Source organism: Suricata suricatta, chromosome 1 (assembly GCF_006229205.1).
Source record: "Suricata suricatta isolate VVHF042 chromosome 1, meerkat_22Aug2017_6uvM2_HiC, whole genome shotgun sequence".
Taxonomy (NCBI): domain Eukaryota; kingdom Metazoa; phylum Chordata; class Mammalia; order Carnivora; family Herpestidae; genus Suricata; species Suricata suricatta.
This window is the reverse complement of record NC_043700.1, coordinates 143,609,506-143,631,130: the sequence shown is the minus strand read 5'-3', so window position 1 is coordinate 143,631,130 and position 21,625 is coordinate 143,609,506. Positions and strand designations below refer to the sequence as shown.

At 34.1% G+C, this 21,625-nt stretch overlaps 1 protein-coding gene across 1 annotated transcript in view; it reads right to left on the bottom strand.

Moving 5' to 3' along the window:
• The window catches only part of EPHA5 (EPH receptor A5), a 302,370-nt gene that overhangs the window by 15,838 nt on the left and 264,907 nt on the right, over nucleotides 1–21,625 (bottom strand). Inside the window, exons 13-15 of the mRNA XM_029945331.1 lie at nucleotides 9,515–9,576; nucleotides 7,886–8,095; nucleotides 4,759–4,908 (exon numbers count right to left, since the gene is read on the bottom strand). Coding sequence (XP_029801191.1) covers nucleotides 4,759–4,908; nucleotides 7,886–8,095; nucleotides 9,515–9,576 — 422 coding nt within the window. The remainder of the gene's footprint in view (nucleotides 1–4,758; nucleotides 4,909–7,885; nucleotides 8,096–9,514; nucleotides 9,577–21,625) is intronic.

Below are 21,625 nucleotides of genomic sequence, written 5' to 3'. Positions count from 1 at the left end.
GGAATTTGAGCATCAGCAGTGTGTTTTGATGAATTAATTTCGCTAAGGTGTGAGTACCTATGTTGCTAGGCATTTACTTGAAATCTCATATATGAGTCATTTTGTTCCTGTGAGATATGAGGCTCCAGAAGTGACTGGAGTTTAAGAATATTTTCCTGGAAATAATCTCAGATACCAAAGAAATAATTCAGGATATACTCATTTTTGTAGGATTTATTTTCTGTTTCCAATATTGTTAAGGATATATTGAGTATATCTTTTTCTTAGTACATCAGTCTTAGATAAGTAGCGTTCCAGAGATTAAAGACATCTTAAAAATCCTCTATTCAAGTCCATTCTCTTTGTAATCATTAAAATTGACCAAGAGTTACAGATTCCAAAATAACTGGCTTTCAGTTCAAGATTTTTGGTTTTTTTTGTTGTTGTTGTTGTTGCTGTTGTTAAATAGCAAGGTACAGGACTTTTGAACTTAATATGGATATTTCTTTACTTATCACCTTTTCCAAAGGGATAAGAGTTGAAATGAGGATACGAGTCACTAAAATAATTACTTTACTCTCAGGGCAGGCAGCATTATCCTTTCAAAACTAATATTATCTTCAAAGACCAATATTTGTCAAATACACTCACTTTAGATATTATTATACTGAAGCTAAGTCAAATAACTTGTTCCCTGTCAAATCTTGATAATTTTCAATATTTAGATGGGAACTAAGTTTCTCACACTTTAATTGTAACATGCTGTATGTTACCATAAAATATTATTTTGTTTTACCATAAAATATTTCAGAGATATAAGATATGTGTATATTTGTTTTATTTTATTTATTTATTTATTTTTTGTCCCATCAGAAATTACAACAAAGAATAGAAGGAGGATGAGAGGCACACCCCATACAAAGTAGGTTGACATCCTTTTGGGGTCAAAAATTCTTGCTGCCTTAGAGGAAGATCTAGGCCAGCAGAAATAGAAAATGGTGAAAAAAAGAACAAAGAACAAAAGTAATTCTAAAATGAGAAGATTGAAAGACAGATAAATGAGTTTCTAAAACATTGTTTAATCTATGTGCTTAGTGTAGTCTACCTAATCATATATTTCCCAATAAATGCATACAAATGCAATGCAATTCAATCTTTTTATTTTTGTTTGGATTTTAAGTTCAGAAAATGTTTCTATATAAATGTTTGCTATCAATGAAAAAGTCTGTATTGACTTCAGGATATTATCTTAGCTTCCTAAGCTTGAATCAGAGTTCATGGTCTGGTATTAAAATTATCTTCATCATTCTGGCTTATTTTTAGGATGTGTTGTTATGTTTTTTCTCTGTGATGACAGAGGCAATCTTAAGGCAAAAGAAATGCACTGCAGCCCTCTATCCCCTTGACATAGTGGAAGGTCTCCTCTGAGAGATTTAGAATATTCTGCATGTCTTGGCAATGTAATATTTTCATGACGCAAAGCCTTTTAAGAAGCAGATAGCATCTGGAATGTAGAGATTATGGGATATACCATTCAAAACACCAAATCAGTACTTCTATTTTGCTCTCTGAGAATTTGTTTCCAAAGAAATATTCAGTGATCATGATTTCCAAATACAGTAGACGTAACATGTTTCTTAAATACAAATTTGGACAGCAATTGAGGAAATCAAACTTAGTGCTATACGTAGAAACTAAATGTTACTAATGATTGTGAGAAAATATATAGCATTTATTGTACACTTTATTAAAAGCAGACATTTCAAAAAGATCTGCAATTGTATAATCATTTACTGTAAACTTTATTTAGATTCTTGGAAAACATAGTCAAAGAGAAAATATTAGTTTTTATTATAATTTCCTGGGAATATTATACCAGCATTCCCTTTCATTTTCTAAATAGTTTGAAATAAAGTTATCTGATAGTGTATCAAACTATGACAGGCTGAAATCAGAAAAAAAAAAGTATGTCCCAAATCCTTCATACCTCCTTGTGTTTATGTCCCTCTTAATGTAATTTTATATTGTCCATTCATAATAAGCAGTGTGATTGCCTGAAATATGGGATTGGCCAATGTAATTGGCCTGATTATGGGATTGACCAATGTAATTTTACATTATCAGACGAGATGCAACGGAGATCATCTTGCTTTTCAGTCACTTGACAGATGAGCTCACAGCTAGTCTAGTCTACTGATCTCCAGAGGAAGATGAAGGCCATGAGGATTAGAACCACCCTGTGCCAGTATAAAGCAGCCAACCTCACTGCCAACATGAACAAGCTCAGTCAAGATCAACAAAAACACTATGAGCATTTATGTACCATCATGTTCTACTTTGGTCTATAATTTTATTTGTGACAAATGCAATTATATCAGGTATAATTGTCATAATGTGATAACAATGCTACACATATCATACACTAGTAGGGAAGGAGTAGTAATTCTGAGTTACAGAATGAGAATTGAAAAGAAATTAACTAGGCAAATAGGAAGCAAATGTTTTCTTGGCATGGCAGAATAAAATACTTTCACACCAATTAAAGAACAGAATGGCATTAAAATAAATCTTGAAAAAAGTTAGAAGCCAACTGTGATGTGGCTTCTCTGAGGCCAACTCTGTAGTTCAAGTTAGCACTTGGCATTTATCTGGAGACTAGTAAGTAACAAACAGGTCTCATCTTCCTTCAGGTTATAAAAATCCAGAATAATCATTGCATATTGAGTTGAAGATTTTATATTCATCCAGAAGGCTAATTTAGCATCATTGGTTGATAATGGTAGTTTGGCACAAAAATTGTAGAGAATCATGTTGAAATTTCTGGTATAACTTTTATTATTTTTGGTGACCATAAGAAAGTCATTTAATCTCTCTAAGCTCAGTTTCTTAACTGCAAAACAAGAATTATAATACCATCTCTCTGATGAGAGACACATAATAGGAATTCAATGATACATTTTTTTATATATCATAGTACTAGCCCTAAACTTGTAAAGCTGAAATGAATAGATACTATGTCCTCCCAAATTTAGAGAAATATAATCCAGCAGTCCCTCCCCTAAACCAAGCGAGTGGGACACAAAGAAAACAGATTTCAGCAATTTTAGATAACTACAAAAATGGTTCACTGCCTTGCCATAGGCTTGTTAGGGGGTGGGAATGCATTAAGCCGAATTTGCTGTTTCTTATCAGAGGAGAATGCTATGAAATAAGTCTTAGAAAAGCCAAAGTATGACCTTGGCTTTTCACCAGGAGAAGTTGGAAGGCAGGCTGGCTGGAGCAGTCCGCAATATTAGTTCAAAAAGGGAACAATGGTAGAGCATCCAACCAGAATGGGTTTTGCTCTCAGGTGAAGTACGCATGTGCACTGGACAGCGAGGGACTGTGCGGTCGAGGGCAGGTAGCAAGTGAGATGAACCCTGGGAAGTCAGTCGGAGTAAGAGACCCCCATCCTCTGGCGACCGTCCCCAGGGGTCTTTTAAAGAGTTCTGAGACACACCTCACTAGAGGACCAATGTTTGGGTATTTGACCTGTAGAAGGCATCAACAAACTAGCATAAAAACAAGCTTGCCCTTTCTTTTCTACATATCCATCAAGGGCAATTCTGAAAAATCTAGATACAAACTTTGCCAAAGGAGGAAGAGGAGCAAAAATATGACCATTCTTCCTTCTCTAGGTACCGAGAGTCAGGCTGGTGGTTGTAGAAAACACTTTGAAATGGCTATGGCATTGACTTTATTTAGATGGAACTTGAATTTTTATATCTGAACTTTAATCTTAATTACTGGCATGGGACAGTCGTTTCAACAAAACGCAGCTGAAGAGCTGTAGGATCTGTTTAATAACCCCTGAAGGCATAGGAGTGGGAGATTTTACAGAGCATGGATGAGAGAAATAATTGGAAGAAAAAATAAATGTTTTAAATCAGTATGCTGTTGAGTTAAGACTGCTCCATATACTGGTTTTATAAAGAAGTAATGAGACAGTTGATAAAGCACTTAAGACAGTATGTGGCACATAGTTAGGGTTCAATAAATGTTAGCTGCTTTTACAGTTGTTGTTGTTATTTGAAGGGAAATATCACATTTCAATGTGATCCAAAATGGGAAGGCTGTATTGAATAGTAACAATGGAAAGTTACAAAAGCAGAGACCAAAGCGACGTGTGTCAGGCAACACATAATAAATATTCTGAACTTGAACAAAAGATTCTTTCATAGTTTCTTTAATTTTAGGATTCTGTTATTCTAAGTGTGAATTATTTTTCTATGTACAGGAAAAATGCTGTTTTTCCCCATATTAGACAGTCCAACTCTTCTCACATTTTTTTAAATTAAAAAAACATAGATTATTTTTTAGCCCCGAAAAGCATCCACTATTACATCAATATCATTCATCCTTTCAGTTTGGAGTATTTGATGCCTGTATCAAATGTAAATCACGAAGCCTTGCCTGTCAGTATTCATTCTCTGATGGCTCCTTCTTCATCTTTGAAAACAGTACTGACATAGAATGAGGGAACCATCACTGTAGTACAGCTAGCACTGTCTGGCAAGGGACTCAGCTTTTATGTAACAGTAACTTACTTTCCTTTGTACTAATTCATTTTGAGTTTCTGCATAAAGGCTATTTCAACAACAACAAAACAGATCAGAGGGTAAACAAAGAATTTCATTTTTTTAAACAATTGTCATTTTAAGAAATGAAATTTTTCTATATCCCGACTCAGAGAACAAAGCTTTTCATTCTAAACTTGGGGGACAGGAGTACCATACTTACATCTTGATTGGTCATCTCCCAGTAGGGTCTCTCCCCATAAGACACAACCTCCCACATCACGATTCCATAGCTCCAGACATCACTGGCCGAGGTAAACTTTCGGAAAGCTATCGCTTCTGGGGCAGTCCATCTGATTGGAATTTTGCCTCCCTAAAAGTGAAAAAGAATACAAGAATTCCCACGTACTTCAAGCACATTTGGGGATATTGCTGCCTCACTGGAAAGATCTAGAAAGAGATGTAGCATTTTTAAGTGAATCTGTTTGACAGCATGCAGTCTCTTTTCACATATCTCAGCCAGTAAGCACTTGTAGTCTGACTACTAATTGACTGTCCGGAAGGTTTCTGGTTTAAATTCTGTTTGACTGCTGGAACACATACAGGACCCACATCTCAATTACAGTACCAGGACGGCAGCTCTAAGAGGGGAGAGCAGGCAGTCAAGCAAATCAATAACATAAACTTTCATGACTTTCTAACAGAGAGTAAAGGACTCAAATTCCCAAGGCATTTTTTTTTTCCTTTTCTTTAACATAAGAATTATAAATGGAAAGTCTTGATTGCTGAATGCAACCCTGAGAAGTTTAACACTTAGTAAGACGAGCGTAAAAATCAGATATAGTTATATTTTCCCCTGGCATTTTGCAATTTCTGTTAGACCTGATTTCCTTTATTTTCTGCCAGCATATTTTTCTGTTTGTTCTGTTACAGACTGTTTTTATTTTTACTTAAGAGATAGGCGTCTCACTTAATTTAACCAAATTAAAATTTATTGAAATTAGACAGTGGGGAAAAACTTATGACATAATATCAAGTTTGGAATTTTTTCATGGAAAAAAACTTAGTTTGGTAGATTACAAAATAAACAGTTTTATACCCTGCAGGCAAAGCCAGGAAGCCAAACATTTCCTCCATAAGTGAAAATATATTAGTGAAGGAGGGCATATGATTTGAATGTTTTCTTGCAGAAAAGATTAACCTATGCCTTCCCATTTTGCAGAGAGGGAATAATTTAATTAATATACTAGGGAAAAATGGAACTTAAGGAAATAACGGTTTCATGTAATGCTTGTGCTGAAGTTTATCTGAACTATTGAAACTATGTTTAAATTATTTGTTCCTTAGATATATGGTAATACCACTTTAAGAAGACTTTTCTGATACTTTTGTTAATTAAATATTCATAGGTAAGATTACATCATTAGGCTTGGCTGTGGGTCACTGCGATATTCTATAACTATACGATTATAGAATTATAGTTATATTCTATAATGATACTATTCCTCTTAAAATTGCAGTTGGTCAGTTACTTTAAACTTTGGCCTAGAATTGTTCTCCTGGTCCTCTGACCATCATATTTGATGTCACTATTATCAGAAGTTCCCTTATCTTCTCATCTCTCAATATACGGATTTTCCAAAACTTGCTATTATGACCCATTTCAAAGGAGTAAGTCCTGAAGGTCTCAAGATTTCCGCCTCCCCTCTCCCTCTAATTTCCCTCTCCCCCAGCATGATACAGTGACACAGACCTTGACAAATCTGTTTTATGCATTCACCTAAGACATCAACCAGTCATACTGGGAATGGATTTTTCTATCTACTCCTACTTGCTTAGACCAAGTTTATTAAGTGTAACAGTGATCCCAAAGGAATTCTTAATTGAGGTTTCATTTAATGTGAATAATGAAAATGACAATTAGGTTTAGAAGAAGAGGGATAGCCCATCAATTAATTTATTGATTTATTTAGCTAACCATTAGGAGGCTTTATTTGCTTAGATAAGTTACTCATGATCTCAGTATAGTACAGTCCCTAAATATCCATGAATCACAAAGCAACAGCTGAAAAAAAAAGCCTTATAATCTATGAAAAGAGTTTATTGTTAGACTATGAATAGAAGTAATTTTAAATAATTAAATTAAATAAACAAATGTGTAACATACCTATCTTAAGAATGTGAAATGACTTGGCATCTGGATGGCTCAGGTCATGTTCTCACAGTTTGTGAGCTGGACCCCATGACAGGCTCAGTGCTGACAGTTTGGAGCCTGAAGCCTGCTACAGATTCTGTGGGTCGCCCTTTCGCTGCCCCACCTGTCTTGAGCTCTGTCTCACTTTCTCTCAAATATAAATAATTATTAAAAAAATTAAAAAAGAATGAGATAACAAAATGTCCTTCCGTATTAAAACAGAAGTTAACAAAATCTTATAGTGAAAAATATACAATGATAAACTTTTAGCTTCACAAGGAGTTGGAACATTGAGGATATTTTAACTTCATGTCTTCTAGACATTGAAAGATTACTATTAAACACAGTTTATCATAAGGGATTCAAACTCAAATGGTGTAATACATAGAATGCTCCAAAACTTCTGTTCTATCAACACCCACAGTTTGCCACAGAAAGAATTGTCAGATATATACCATATCAATTCAGGAAGCAATTATTTTGATGGAAAAGGGTGTTGATTTATGCTAATTATGACAATATGAGTTAGTGACCAATTTTTCATAAATATGAGCTTAATAGTTAACATAGCATGTCAGGAAAGTAATTAGGCATTAAAATGTCTCCAGTAAATCAAAACTTTTTGAAGGAATAGTTATTTTATTCCCTATCGTGTGAGTCCTTAAAAGATAGGTTTAGGTATTTCATTTCTGTATTTGTTTTACAAATGAAGAAATGTGGTGCAGAGAGTTTAAGCTTCCCAATGTTATACATGTTTATATATTCATATATACATATACATTTATTTATTTTAATGTAGGATTTTCTCTCTTTAATTTTTCTCTTTTACATTTAAAACTCTGTATGTGTAATGTTCAAATGGTTATATTCACTCTGAACGACTCTGAACTCAAAATTTTTGTTTTCAGTATCTTTAGGGGGGAAAATGAAATTGTGTTACCCATATGGTGAATATTTTACTGATTTGAGTTGAATATGTTAATTTGCTTCTATCCAACATGTAGAATGATCTATATTTTTTGTGTCCCCCTCCCACCATCCTGTTTTCTGTCTTCCTACATGAAAGGAATGTTCTTTTTGCTATTTCCTTTAAATACCTTTAAAAATTAAACGCGTCTAGTCTAGTGTTTCAGAAATGCATTCTGTTAGATCTTACTCTGGTGGTATAGGCTGCTTCGGCATCATCTTCCAGCACGCGGGAAAGTCCAAAGTCAGACACTTTGCACACAAGGTTACTGTTGATTAAGATGTTTCTGGCAGCAAGGTCTCTATGCACGTAGCCCATGTCGGAAAGGTACTTCATTCCCGCAGAGATGCCTCTCAGCATGCCAACAAGCTGAATCACAGTGAATTGCCCATCGTTTTTCTGTAGACACGATGTAGAAATATTAGTCCTGCAGCAATAATTACTGGGGGGAATTGGAAAGGATCTTCGTTCAAACCCCAAATTAACACTATCACCCAATTCATATGCAATTGCTAGCTGAAGGAGAATGGAAAAAGTTATGAAGTATTTCATTAATTTTGTAACATTCATCAGTCCTCTGCTTGGTCAAAGCAGATTAAGGTTTTGAAAGCTCTTGTCAAAAATCTCGTTGCCCTTTTTTGCATTGTAATTCCTTTATTTTCAGTATTCAGAGAATCACTGCTTACTCCAACCTAGGGCCTATCTTAGGTGAACACTGCACATTTTTGAGGTGTTTTAAAAAACGTTAGCTGGGTGGCCACATTGCGGTAAAAAAGAACAGACTGGAGGAGATAAAGGAGCTTCTGTAGGAACAGATGGGAAGAAGATGACTAAGTACGTTATCATTTCTTAGAAGCTTGCTGTCTTTGTCAAGGCCACTGAACTTACTGCCGATACTGGAATAAGGGCCACCTAATGATTGTTTTGAAATAAAGGATTGATGTAATCTTAAGAGACTAGAGAACTTGAAGATATGTGTAAAGAAATTTGGCCACAATCTGGTAAAGGCTAGAGATTAGAAGGAAACTTTGCCTCATCAGTAGACAGCTGTCCTCTTTAGTGCACATGTCCCTGGAATAATCCTCAAGAAAGCCATTGTCCCATCACCACACCTAATCAGTGGTAATAGTCGCCACACTAAATGTGAAAACCTGCCAGCCTACAAGTCTAATCAGGCCTGCCAATACGTTACATTGTCTGGCACAAGCTATTTTGTAATATAACGAGTTGCCAACAATTAAAGTTTGGACACTTGAACATAAAAACAAAACAAAACATTTTTTTCCTGGGACCCAGAAGATCTGACACCATTAGTGACACTGCCTATGCCCATGTGACCATCCCACTTGTAAAAGTGGCGGCTGGCCCTCAGATAGGTTATAAAGCTATTTGATCCCTTCATTAACACAGATGATTTGTGTGGACCTTGTACACATTTTTCCCTTGCTCTGCCTGATATTATATATTCTGAGAAACTTAATACTTGTAAGAGTATTAAGAGTTTCTCTTTTTTCCTTTCCTTTCTTTTCTTCTGTCCTCCTTTTCTTTGTTTTTTTCCCTTTTTCTCCCCTTTAATTTTTTGGGGGCAAATTAACATATATTTCAATAAAACTATAGAGACATATAATTTGGATTTATTTGTGTTTCTGTAAAGGAAAATTTTCAGACCAAAGATTTTTTTTTTTTTTGGAGTATAACCATTCTGACTCCTGATATTTCTGTTTCAAAATTCTACTTTACAGTGGCTCAATTTCACCTTCAACATCATAGTCAATATTCAAATAATACTTCAAATAATTACATTTGTCTCAAACTTACCTTTAAAAATGTATCTAAAGAGCCATTTTCCATGTACTCTGTCACTATCATCACGGGTTTGCCTGAAAAGAAAACAAGGTATGAACTGTATCTTTTTGATTTGGCATTCTTATCTGGAAATGTTTACCAGAAGTTATTATTTTTGTCCAAATTATAAACATTCTTTTAAAAAGTGTCCTTTTTGAGTAGCAAGTAAATTCATGACATGATGATATCTTAGTGTAATGGGAAAGTATACCAAGAATAATACACTTAAGTTATAAAAATACACAATTTTCCATATTAAAATCAATTTGTCATAAGAGTTTAAAGATGAATTAGTTTAATAGAGGTAATGATATAATGTGCCAAATAATATCCAGCAAAGAACTGTGAACATATTTACCTTTCCCACTATTCTGAATAAAAACTCCCTGTCTCATCTAACTGTCCTGCATATCATCTCTTAAATATAGGCTGTATTTTCCCAACTTTATTTCTATGTTCTTGTGACTCCTTTCTTCATGGATACATCCTTTTTCCTTTCCATCACTCACTCAGAATCTCTATTAGTATAAATTTATTTCATTTTTCAAAACTCTGTTCTAGAGCTGTTGGGTGGGGGAATGGGCTAAATGGGTGATGGACATTAAGGATGGCACTTATTGGTATGAGTACTGGATGTGATTTGTAAGTGATGAATCACAAAATTAACTCTTGAAATCATTATTACACTATATATCATCTAACTCTGATTTAAATAAAATTTAAAACATTAGAAAATTTGTTCTAATTTCTCTTGCTATCTGGAAACTTCTCTAGCAAGCATTGTTTCTTCCCCTTTCATGTCTTATATTGAAATGCAACCTAGAGGCCAGCTAGACAGACTCTGGCGTCACACTGCATGGCTCGAATTCCAGATCAATCACTTATGATGCAATCTTGGGCAAATCATTTACTATTTCTGTGCCTCAGTTTTCTCATCTGTAAAATAAGGGTAATAGTGGCACCTGTTCATAGAGTTGTGGTGAGTATCCAGCCAGTCATATGGTTATGCAAGTCACTTTGAATACTGCTGGGCAGTTAGAATTTGCCATTGTGTTATTTTATAAACTTTAACTATGTACTTGTGGGTTAAATTTCTTGCTGGATATAGGTTGAATAAGAGAATAGATCATATTCTATCCTCCTTAAAATTATGGCACTTTGTAAATGATGTACCTATGATACAAGATGAAAAATACAAGATCATGGGCAGCTGAGGGGCTCAGCCAGTTAAGCGCCAACTCTTGTTTTTGGCTCAAGTCATGACCTCATGGTTCTTGAGTTTGAGCTCCTCATTGAGCTCTACACTGATAGTGTGGAGTCTGCTTGGGATTCTGTCTCTCCCTCTCTGTTCATCCCCTACTCATGATCTCTCTCTCTCTCTCTCTCTCTCTCTCTCTCTCTCTCTCTCTCAAAATAAAGAAATAAACTTAAAAAATATAAGATCAGGGGCTCCAGGGTGGCTGGGTCAGTAAGTCTCTGACTTCAGCTCGGGTCATGATTTCACGGTCCATGAGTTCGAGCCTGGAGTCCGGCTCTGTGCTGACAGCTCAGAGCCTGGAGTCTGCTTCAGAATCTGTGTCCCCCTATCTCTCTGTCATTCCCTGACTCATACTCTCTCTCTCTCTCAAAAATAAGCATTAAAAAAAACAAGATCAAAAATCCTTATTATATGAGAAAGTATCTAAAACATGATTGATTGTTAGTTTTATTATTCCACATTTACTTCACTATATTTTAAAACATGTCCCTTTACTAATTTAATAAAAGCAGGCTACATAAAAGTTGTGTTAATTTGGAATTTTTTGAATTAAGTAAAAGGAGACCTAATGTCAGGAAAAATTGCTATCTTATATGTCTATTAATTAACTTTTCATATTATGAAGAGAAACACTTAAACAATCAGGAAATACATTATAATTAACATAATAGCATTCTCCAGAAGGACATCTATATTTTACTGAAAAGTGATTAATTCAAGTCATAGAATTAGAAATTACATATTTATTCATACAACTTTATCTAGGAGTGCAAATAAAGCTATAGAAAGTTAGACAGTTACGTATGAAAAAGAAATAACCAGGAAGAAAAAGGATTTTTCATTTCAAGATCACTTAAAAGTTACTATTTAGAATAATAAGGTAGGATTGTCTAATTGCTCACTCAGATAATTATCTTTTTCTTTTAAATGCTTCAGAAGCAATATTCTTTTAATGGAATCTGATGAGTATGTTACAAAGCCAGACATATTTCTCTCTTCCTCTTTAGTGTTTAGAAAAGTAATTTAAAAAGTTTGTCTAACATATGTGTTTGTAGATGCCTACATTAGGTGAAATATCACATATGCAGAGAACAAACACTAGAGATGGAGATGTCATCATTTGATCTGAAGCTTGAAGACCAAAGGACCACTCCTGTAATCAAAGGTGACAAATATTCCAGAAAGAAGAGTCATCATGTGCCAAGGCATCTTGTCATGAAAGAACCATCAAGTTCAAATATAGCTAAAGCCTTGGATTTTTGCTTTGTCAACCAGGAAGTGATAGGAAATGATTGGGAAATCGTTTTTTAAAAACTGACTGGGCATACAATACCTTAGTAAAAAAAAATGACAAATTCATAATGTATGTGTAAATGTCTATGAAAGCACAACAGATGAAAAGATTTTAAATGTTTTTTTAATTAGTGTAATTGTAATCTAAGCTCATGATAGAGGTGTTTCAAATTTAACATTTTTTTACTTATATTGCCACGCCCATTTTAATTCAAATTTAAAATAAAAAAAATTCTGCTTTAGACCTTTTTGGTTACATTCTCACATCTCAGAGCCCATTTCAGCCTTTCTTTAATGCCGAAAGCTCTCACCCCTCTTTTTCCCCCAAACTCCACCACTAATACATTTCCCCAAGGGTAATGACCAAAATATTTGATAACTGTTTTGGCACAGGTGCCTATGTGTCAGAAGTTACACTAGCCACAGTGCTGGAGTATCCTGGAATGTCCTGCTATACCAGAACATCATCCCTTCATTTGCTTGATTTCAGGGATTCAGAAGTCACCAGGGAAGAGGCTGAGTAGGCATATGAAGAGGACACATGGGTAACCATGCACCAGCTTTTTATCAAACATTATAGAAGTATTTCAATAAATTTACAGCTAATAAAGTCAAAGAGTAGGTACTTGCTAAACATCAGCTTTGATCCAGCTAGAAGGAGGTCTCCATTTTCTGGAATCAGCCTGGGTAGCTCTTTTATTCTGAGTTTGACTCTCATTTAAAGAAATCCATTGAGGAAATTGCCATAGTATAATTGGAATTGGAAAAACTTATTTCCAGCAGATATCCAGAGAATATAGTCTTAACTTTACCTCACTGGCTCCTCTCAGTTCATACTATGTAAGTAGATGTCTTGTCCATCTGACTGCAACCCTGATCCTTGTCTATCATTACGTACTCTACTCCAAGATCTTTACAGTTATAGAATCTTCCCTATACTTTGACTTATAAAACTTTCAGTTTCTTTCTACTCTCTTTTTCTAGAATTTGTTCATTCTCTCTAACCTCTAATTTTTTGTTGGATTCTTTTTTTACCATTATGCGTTAGTGGTAAATATTTAGTACTGCTCGCCCAAGGTCTACTGAGTGGAAATTGGATAGAATTCTATTGTAAAACTCTTTTTCTTGGGTAATTGTCCCTTTAATTCAACCTGAATTCACTAAGCTTAGAAGAAAAAAATGTATCTTCTAAAAAGAATGAACTGATCAGAGTGCTTATTGACATTGAATAACACACATTTCGAAAGAAAAAATAAATGATTATATTTTGGGGAAATGGGCACCTGGCATTTGTTCTATAAGGTTTCCTAGATATCATAACCTAGTTTTAAAAGTCAGATTAATTATTTATGACTGTGTAGTTTGTAATGTCAATAACAAAAATGTTATTTGAGAAATGTGATAGGAAACTAAAATACTTCTCACATTTTAGAAAATGAGAGAAAAGCAATTAAAATGAATGTTTGCAAACAAGCATGATCTTCTTTTGTTGACAAGAATAAGACACTTCAGGACCCATTCGATTATTTTTCATGCTTGAGTCATTTTAATGCTAATTATATTTAGTTTGGCTTATGTTTTGTCTCAGTTCCTGCTAGCCTGTAAGAATGACATAGCAATAATTAATGTGGCTTACTCTAACTCTTGTAAATTCAATAAAACTGTATAAATCATTTTCCATTATCCAGCTCAAACTACAAAGGGTAGATTTGCCAATAATTTTGAAAGCATATTATCAAAAGTCTGTATAAAAAGAGCTCATAAAGCATGTCAAAACATGATTCTAATCACAGAGTGGAGTTTTTGTATTACTTTATATTATTTATCAAAGACCTAGCTCAGAGTCTAAGTAGTAATAGAAACACATTATTTGTGGAATGCACCAATATTATATTTTAATCACTCAGTATTGATAATCATAAAAGAGCTACAATTTATTGATTTATATAATTCTCATTCTTTATAAGGCACAATGTTATATTTAATTTTATAAAATTCCATAATAGTGATATTATAAAAGACTGTTTCAGAGATAGAAAAGTGAGATTAAAAAAAGAAGATTGAAAACATAAGTTGGGCTGGTGAGTGCAAATATATAAGAACCAAAGTTGGGAATCACATTATGTTCATTTTACTACAAAGGCTGTTTTACTTTCCTCCATACTATGATGTCTATGGTTTCAAAATACTTATTTTAAATTTTATTTCAAAATCTCACAAATATTAACTCTTTTGTGTTAATACAAGTTTGGTAATCATGACTACGGCATGATAAACTATCCAACCACTAATGACATATCTGGTAGGAATTTAGCTTCTCTCAGTAAATGATATATCCTTAGATAGACTATTACTTATACATGTTCTGAGTGGTTTGAAGTATATTTATATGAGGTATCTACAGTAATAAAACTCATAAAAACAGAAAGTGGAAAGGTTATTGCTAATACCTGGGAAAGGAAGAAAGGAAGAGTTACTATCAATGAGTATAAAGGTTCAGTTATGCAAAACAAGAAAAGTTCTAGAGATCAACTGTACAGCATTTTGGTTATAAATAACAATAATGTACTGCCCACCTGAAAATGTAAGAGGATTGATACCTTAACATATTGAGTTTGTTTCCTTACTCTGTGAGTTTTTTAGTGTTAATGCCTACTGCAAATCCAAGAGAGGAGAGAATATACCATTCCTGGTGACATAAACTTTTTCCATAAGATACTTTAAAATTAGGTGGAACAAACTTTTGAGGAATCGTTGATCGTCCTTACTTTTCAGAGCACTGCCTCCAAAATAGGTGCAGCTATCATCTGGAAGCTTGTTAGAAATGCATAATTTTAGTACTCAACCTGATCTACTGAAGCAAATTCTGCCTTTTCTTTTCATTAAAAAAAAGTTTTTAAATTCAAATTAGTTAGCATACAGTGTAGTATTAGTTTCAGGAGTGGAACCCAGTGATTCATCACTTATGTATAACAGCCAGTGCTCATCTCAAGAAGTACCCCCCTTCATGCCCATCATTCATTTAGCCCATTCCCCCATACCCCTTTTTCCAGCAACCCTCACTTTATTCTCTGTATTTAAGAGTCTCTTATGGTTTGCCTCCCTCTCTGTTTTTATCTTCTTTTTCTTTCCCTTCTGCTATGTTCATCTGTTGTTTCTTAAACTCCACATATGAGTTGAAGCATATGATTATTTGTTATTCTCTGACTTATTTCACGTAGCATAATACATTCTAATTCCATTCACATTGTTGCAAATGGCAAAACTTCATTCTTTTTTTAATCACTGAGTAGTATTCCATTGTATGTGTGTATGTATACGTGTGTGTGTGTGTGTGTGTGTGTGTATACACCACATCTTCTTTATTCATCAGTCGATGGACATTTGAGGTCTTTCCATATTTGGCTATTGTCCATAGTGCTGTTATAATCAATGGGGTGCACGTGCCCCCTTCAAATCAGCATTTTTGTATCTTTTGGATAAATACATAGTAGTGCAATTTCTGGGTTTTTTAAATTTTTTGAGAAATCTCCATACTGGTTCCAGACTGGCTGCATCAGTTTGCACTCTCATCAATACTTCAAATTCTGCATTTTGGCAATATCTTCAGAGGCACATAATTTTGAGAAACAGTAAACCAGACCACCTCACATGTGTTGCAGCTAATTCTGGGTTTATTATTTTATTTGCATTGATACCACATGCTTTTCTGAAACCATTAGCTCATCAATAAACACTTGATACCGCTTACGGCTCCACACAAGGAGCATTTGATTTAGAAGCATCATAATTTACTGGAGAACAATTGTTACTTGGTTTCTCTTAGAAATATTTTACAAGACCTATAAATAATTTAAAGTAAGCCTGTACTTATATATCTACATTTTTATTTCATCTGTCATTCTATTTGGGTTGTATTCCTTTTAGCATATGAACACTTGCAGCTGTTTGAAATTACTTTTATTTTGACTCCAGGAGAAACTTGAGATAACTCAATTATTAATGGTTAATGGTCAAGGAAATAATGGAATCTTGTGCTTAGCGTAGGAGTAGATAATACTTATTAAGGGAGTAAAAAAGGGAAGACAAAGCATTGGGCAATTAGTAGAGTACTCATAGGGTGCTCACAGAGGCACTACCTGGGTAGCTCAGGTAGTTAAGTGGACGACACTTGATTTCAGGGCAGGTCATGATCTCACATTTTTGTGAGTTCGAGACTTCTGTCAGGTTCTCTGCACTGATAGTGCTCATATGGACTTTTCAGAGGAGGTGGGGAATCTAAAAATTAAGAAATCTGACAGCTTGTTTTATTAATAATAAAAAATGTTAAATGAAATGTTTAATTTACTAATAAACAGTAATTTATAGTATAAATTACTGCATGAATTTTGCATTGTCCATTTCACAAAATGGACAGGGTTAAGTTATTAGGATTTATGTATCAGATATGTAAATATCTAATAATTATTTTTTTCAACCTCTATGTCCTAACAAAGAAAAACGGGAACTGAATTAATGAGCTGGCATATATATATATATATATATATATATATATATATGCTTTAAATTTATTTCCATCATGGTTTGTCACTGGTTCAGAGAATTTGATTCATTTTGTGAAATGGACAATGCAAAATTCATGCATACTCATACCTCAAACAATTTCGTTTTGTATCTCAGAACTAGAGGTAAGTCTATCTTCAGACAGAACATCAGTCATTGATCCTTCTCAAATGTAAGTTGTCCAAAACTGAACTACTGATTACCAACCACAGCCTTGCTCCTCCCAGACTTTTTCCCATAAATGGCAATTTCTCTCTTTTAGGGACTCATGACAATTTATAATTATTATTGACTCCTCTCTTTTTCTCATACTTCATATCTAAATCACAAGAAGCTCTACTGTAATTGTCTTCAAAATATCTACAGAATTCAACTACTACTCTCCATCTTTTTAGATCAGTACCCTGATCTAATCCATAAGGAGGACTGAATAATGTCAGTAGCTCTCCCATGGTTTCTCTGCTTAAACAATGGTTCTTACTGTCTATACTTAATACAGAAGCCTGACTGATTCTGTTAACTGATATCAGGCTCCGTCACATCTTGGTTATAAAGGCTGCAAATCTCAGATGACAAGATGCTCTTCATAGGAACTGAAGAGTGTGCACTATCTACCCTCCTACTCTGTCTTCAGATTAAGCTCCTTCCAGACTCCTCTGTCATTCCACTGAAGCAAAAATGGCCTTGATATTTTTGAACATACCATGCAAATTCCCTTTGAGACTTGTTGGTCCTTATTTCTATAACATTCTTCCCTAGATATCTGTAAGTCCACACCTTCACTTTATTCAAACCTTATTAGAAAGGGCTTTGATTAAATACAATAGAAATCACTAACCCTCAATAGTTTCTTCACCTAGCTTTATTTTCTCATTAAATATATCATAAATGTATTTATTCACTTAGATTCTGTCTCCCACACCCAAAATAAACTTTATAAGTCTTTTAATCTCTGTTGTATCATGCTGATCAATAGTGATAGAAATACATTAGGTGACCAATTAGTATCTTTGAATAAGCAACTGTTTGTCATGCATATACTGAATGATAAAATATAAGATTGGTAATGTGCAGTATTTAAGAGCTTGGGTTTGGAAGTTATGTAAAACCTTTTAAAATGTGACATTATGCTACGCTAGTTTTATGACATTGGATAAGGTGTTTAATCTCTTTAAAGTTAATTTTTACCATCTGTAAAATAAGCACAAATACTTTCCTAAAAATAGCATTATTCTGCAGATTAGAGATAACATATAAAGAGAATTAAGCTTAGTACTTTTTTAAAGTAATGTTAATGATTAGGAATAGTAATAACTGTTATATGCAAGACCTTGTGAAAAGATTCTCAAGCAGTTTCCTTCACCGAAATTTTAATTTTTTCCTAAAGAATCATAGTTTTAAAGAACAAAGTTTTAAAAATAAAATATAAACTACATGTCACTCTAACTAGTTTTAAATGTTTACATAACTGCATTAAGTCATCTATTCATTTAATTTCATTCATGTATTTTTTTTTAATTACCTAATGTGTGTGGTCCTGTTACAAGAATAGGGGGGCTATAAATATATATGAGTTTCAAGAAGCTCATTTTGGGGGCTCCTGGGTGGCTCAGGTCATGATCTCACAGTTCGTGGGTTTGAGGCCTGCGTCGGGCTCTGTGCTGACAGCTAGCTAAGAGCCTGGAGCCTGTCCAGATTCTGTGTCTCCCTTTCTCTGACCCTCCCCTGCTCGCGCTGTCTCTCTCTGTCTCTCAAAAATAAATAACAAACATTAAAACATAAATTTCTTTTAAAAAGAATCTCACTTTGTAGTAAAGATGATAAAACATGTAGAGAGATAACTATATCATGAATAGTGAGACAGTGTGCAGAGAAATGCAGCTAGAGTGTCTAAGATTGTCTCTGGCTGAGAATTTACTCATTCAACAAATATATGCAATGCTACGTATGCTGAGCACTGATCTAGGAACATCAGGTGAGCAAGAACCAAAAACGTCTGCAGTTAGAGGCTTAAATTCTAAAGTAGAACCAGGAAGCTTTCCTGTACTAAGCTATTTGTAGAACTGGAAAGTTTTCTTTTATTGAGCCATTCAGCACTATTTAGTGATTACTCTATGCAAGGCAGACACTGAGGATGGAAAGAAAAATGAAGATAAATGACACCAGTCTAATGGAGAAAGCCACATTTGAATTAATCTTGAAGGTCAAGTAGAGCTGAGGAAAGTGGAGAGGAAATTCTAGGGCTGAGTGAAGTATTTCAAAGGGACAGAACAAGAAACAGGTAGAGTTTTTCTGGAAAGGAAATAGTGGAATATGAGTTATGGCCAAAATTATGTCAGGTTAAGCAACAAAATGTACATATTTTGCTTTGTTTGCTTGTTTGGTGAATAAGCTTTAGAGGAAAGCAGTGATTCAGTAAAATCTACCTTGGGACAGTGTGTATGGAGGGGATAATACGAGAAAATACAAAAATAGGAAGACTTGTTTGAAAATTGAAGCCTGGGATAACGTATAATATACAATAAAATGGAAGTGACTTTATAAGATAGAATGAAATGCCATATTTGAAAGATAACTACAAATTTATAAAATAAGTCAAGAATTGTCTGACAATTTAAATAATTCTCATTTAATGTGCCATCTACTCAGAGATAGAAATAAAAAGAAATGAGGAGAGATTTCTCTAATGTTCCTTTAATATATTGTTTAAATTGATTAATTTTACAGAAGTACTACACTTATTTATACTTGATCCTAGATTAAGAAATATAACTATGAAACATTTTAAGATTCAAAAGAAATAGAAATATTCCTTTAGTCAACTTCAATAATAATTTCCAGAAGTGGGGGAAAAAGTCTTAACTAAAGGTGCTGTGATGGGAAAGTGATATTTTTCCCCTTCTTATTTTATTTTTGAATCTCTTTAAATAGTAAAAGTTGGCACTGTATATATTAAATGAAAGCATTGTGCATGGCAAATGAGTCAATTAAGCCAGGACCTATGGGTTTTTTACATAATTTCTCATGAAATCTCTCTAGAATCCATAACTCTTTATGATATGCCCTATTTAACAACACATCACAGAAGGAATTTGAATTCAGACCCATGTTGCTGGTCCAGATGCCAGTGATACCAGAAAGATGAAGGTTTGTGATGACTTCATTAACGTGCTACTTCAGACTCCCTACTTCGGCTTCAATCAAAAAAATCATATGATTTAGTTGCACTTATGTCTCATTATCTGTGTGCTGCAAGTTGAGAATAATCTTTGAATAAATTAACATCAGATCAGAGAGCATGAAATTAAGGACACAAATAAAGTGAGTTTCAACATGGTAAATTAAAAACAAGTTGAAGATTTCCTAAGTTGAACATCAAGAGGTACATTTATTAAGGGGAATGTGGTTTGAGTTCACACATGAACAAAAAATAAAACAAATATTTTAAATATTTTTCTTTTGCTTCATGTATATGTGTAGTTTCGGGGTAGCAACAACAAATACAATATTTGATTAGAGGACTAGAAATTTCAAATCTGTGTTTCCAACCACAGTACTGTTTTTAAGGCTAAAATTTACAAAATTTAGATATGATCATTTGTTGATAATGACACTTGCTTTTAAAAAAAGTTTTCAGGGCACGTGGGTGGCTCAGTCAGGTAAGTGACCAACTCTTGATGTTGGCTTAGGTTATGATCTCAATGTTTGTGGGATCGAGCCCCATGTCAGACTCTATGCTTACAATGTGGAGCCTGCTTGGGATTCTCTGTCTCCCTCTCTCTCTGCCCCTCTCCTGCTCTTTCCCGCTCTCTCTCAAAATAAATAAATAAATAAACATTTAAAAAATAAAAACAAGCCTGAATAAAAGTTTCAAGGGCATGTAAGGTACATGACAAATTTATTTTTCAAAAGTTTATTTGGTTTTAAAAGAGAAGAAAAGAAAAAAAATGTGAGCAGATATAGAGGGGGGCAGAGGATCTGAAGCGGGCTCTGTGCTGACAGCAGGGAGCCAGATATGGGGCTCAAACTCACAAACCATGAGATTATGACCTAAACTAAACTTGGATGCTTAACCGATTGAATCACCTAGTCATCCCAGTATATGACAAATTTAGTTGACTTAATATAAAAGATTTAGTTTCAGGGCATGTGGGTGGCTCAGTCAGTTAAGCATCTGACGTTGGCTCAGGTCATGATCTCACATCTCATGAATTCAAGCCCCATGTTGGGTTCTATGCTGCCAGCTCAGAGCATGGAGTCTGGTTCAGATTCTGTATCCCTCTCTGTTTCTCCCCTGCTCATGCTGTGTGCGTGTCTCTCTCTTTCTCTCTCTCAAAAATAAATACTAAAAAAATTTTTTTTAAAGATTTAGTTCTCTTAGTCTCAGAACCCATGCACATTAAACAAGTTCTGTAATAAATCAGGGGTCTATAAAAGTAGGTGAATATTAGTTGTAATAATTTTGGGGTATTGTCCACTAGTATCTAATGCATTAATTTAGATGAAAATAAATATTTATTCACTACTATTATTACCTACAGTTTTGTTCACACATATACCTACACAAAAATATATATCAATTTAATCTGTACAATAGTCTTACAAGTTAGGTATGACTTACCCCCTTTTTTTTTTTGGTGATGTTGAGGCTCAACATATTTAAGTAAGACGCCCATGGATTGGGTTAGGTTTAGGTGTAAATGGCTTACATAAATATTTAGAACATTGTCTTTGTCCTTGACAAGCACTTTTTTTAGGTAAAGAGTTAAAAATATATGCAAAAGAGATAAAATTAAATGAAAGATCTCAATAAGAATTTTGGAAAAGGAAGGATCATTATAGACAATTGAAAATATTTGTACATTGGCACAGTGCTCAAAAGAAGGAAGATTACTTCATGGAGAAGTGGTGAGGGATTATTTCATGGGTGTAATTGATTTGAACAAGATTTTGAAGGAACTTAAAAGGTA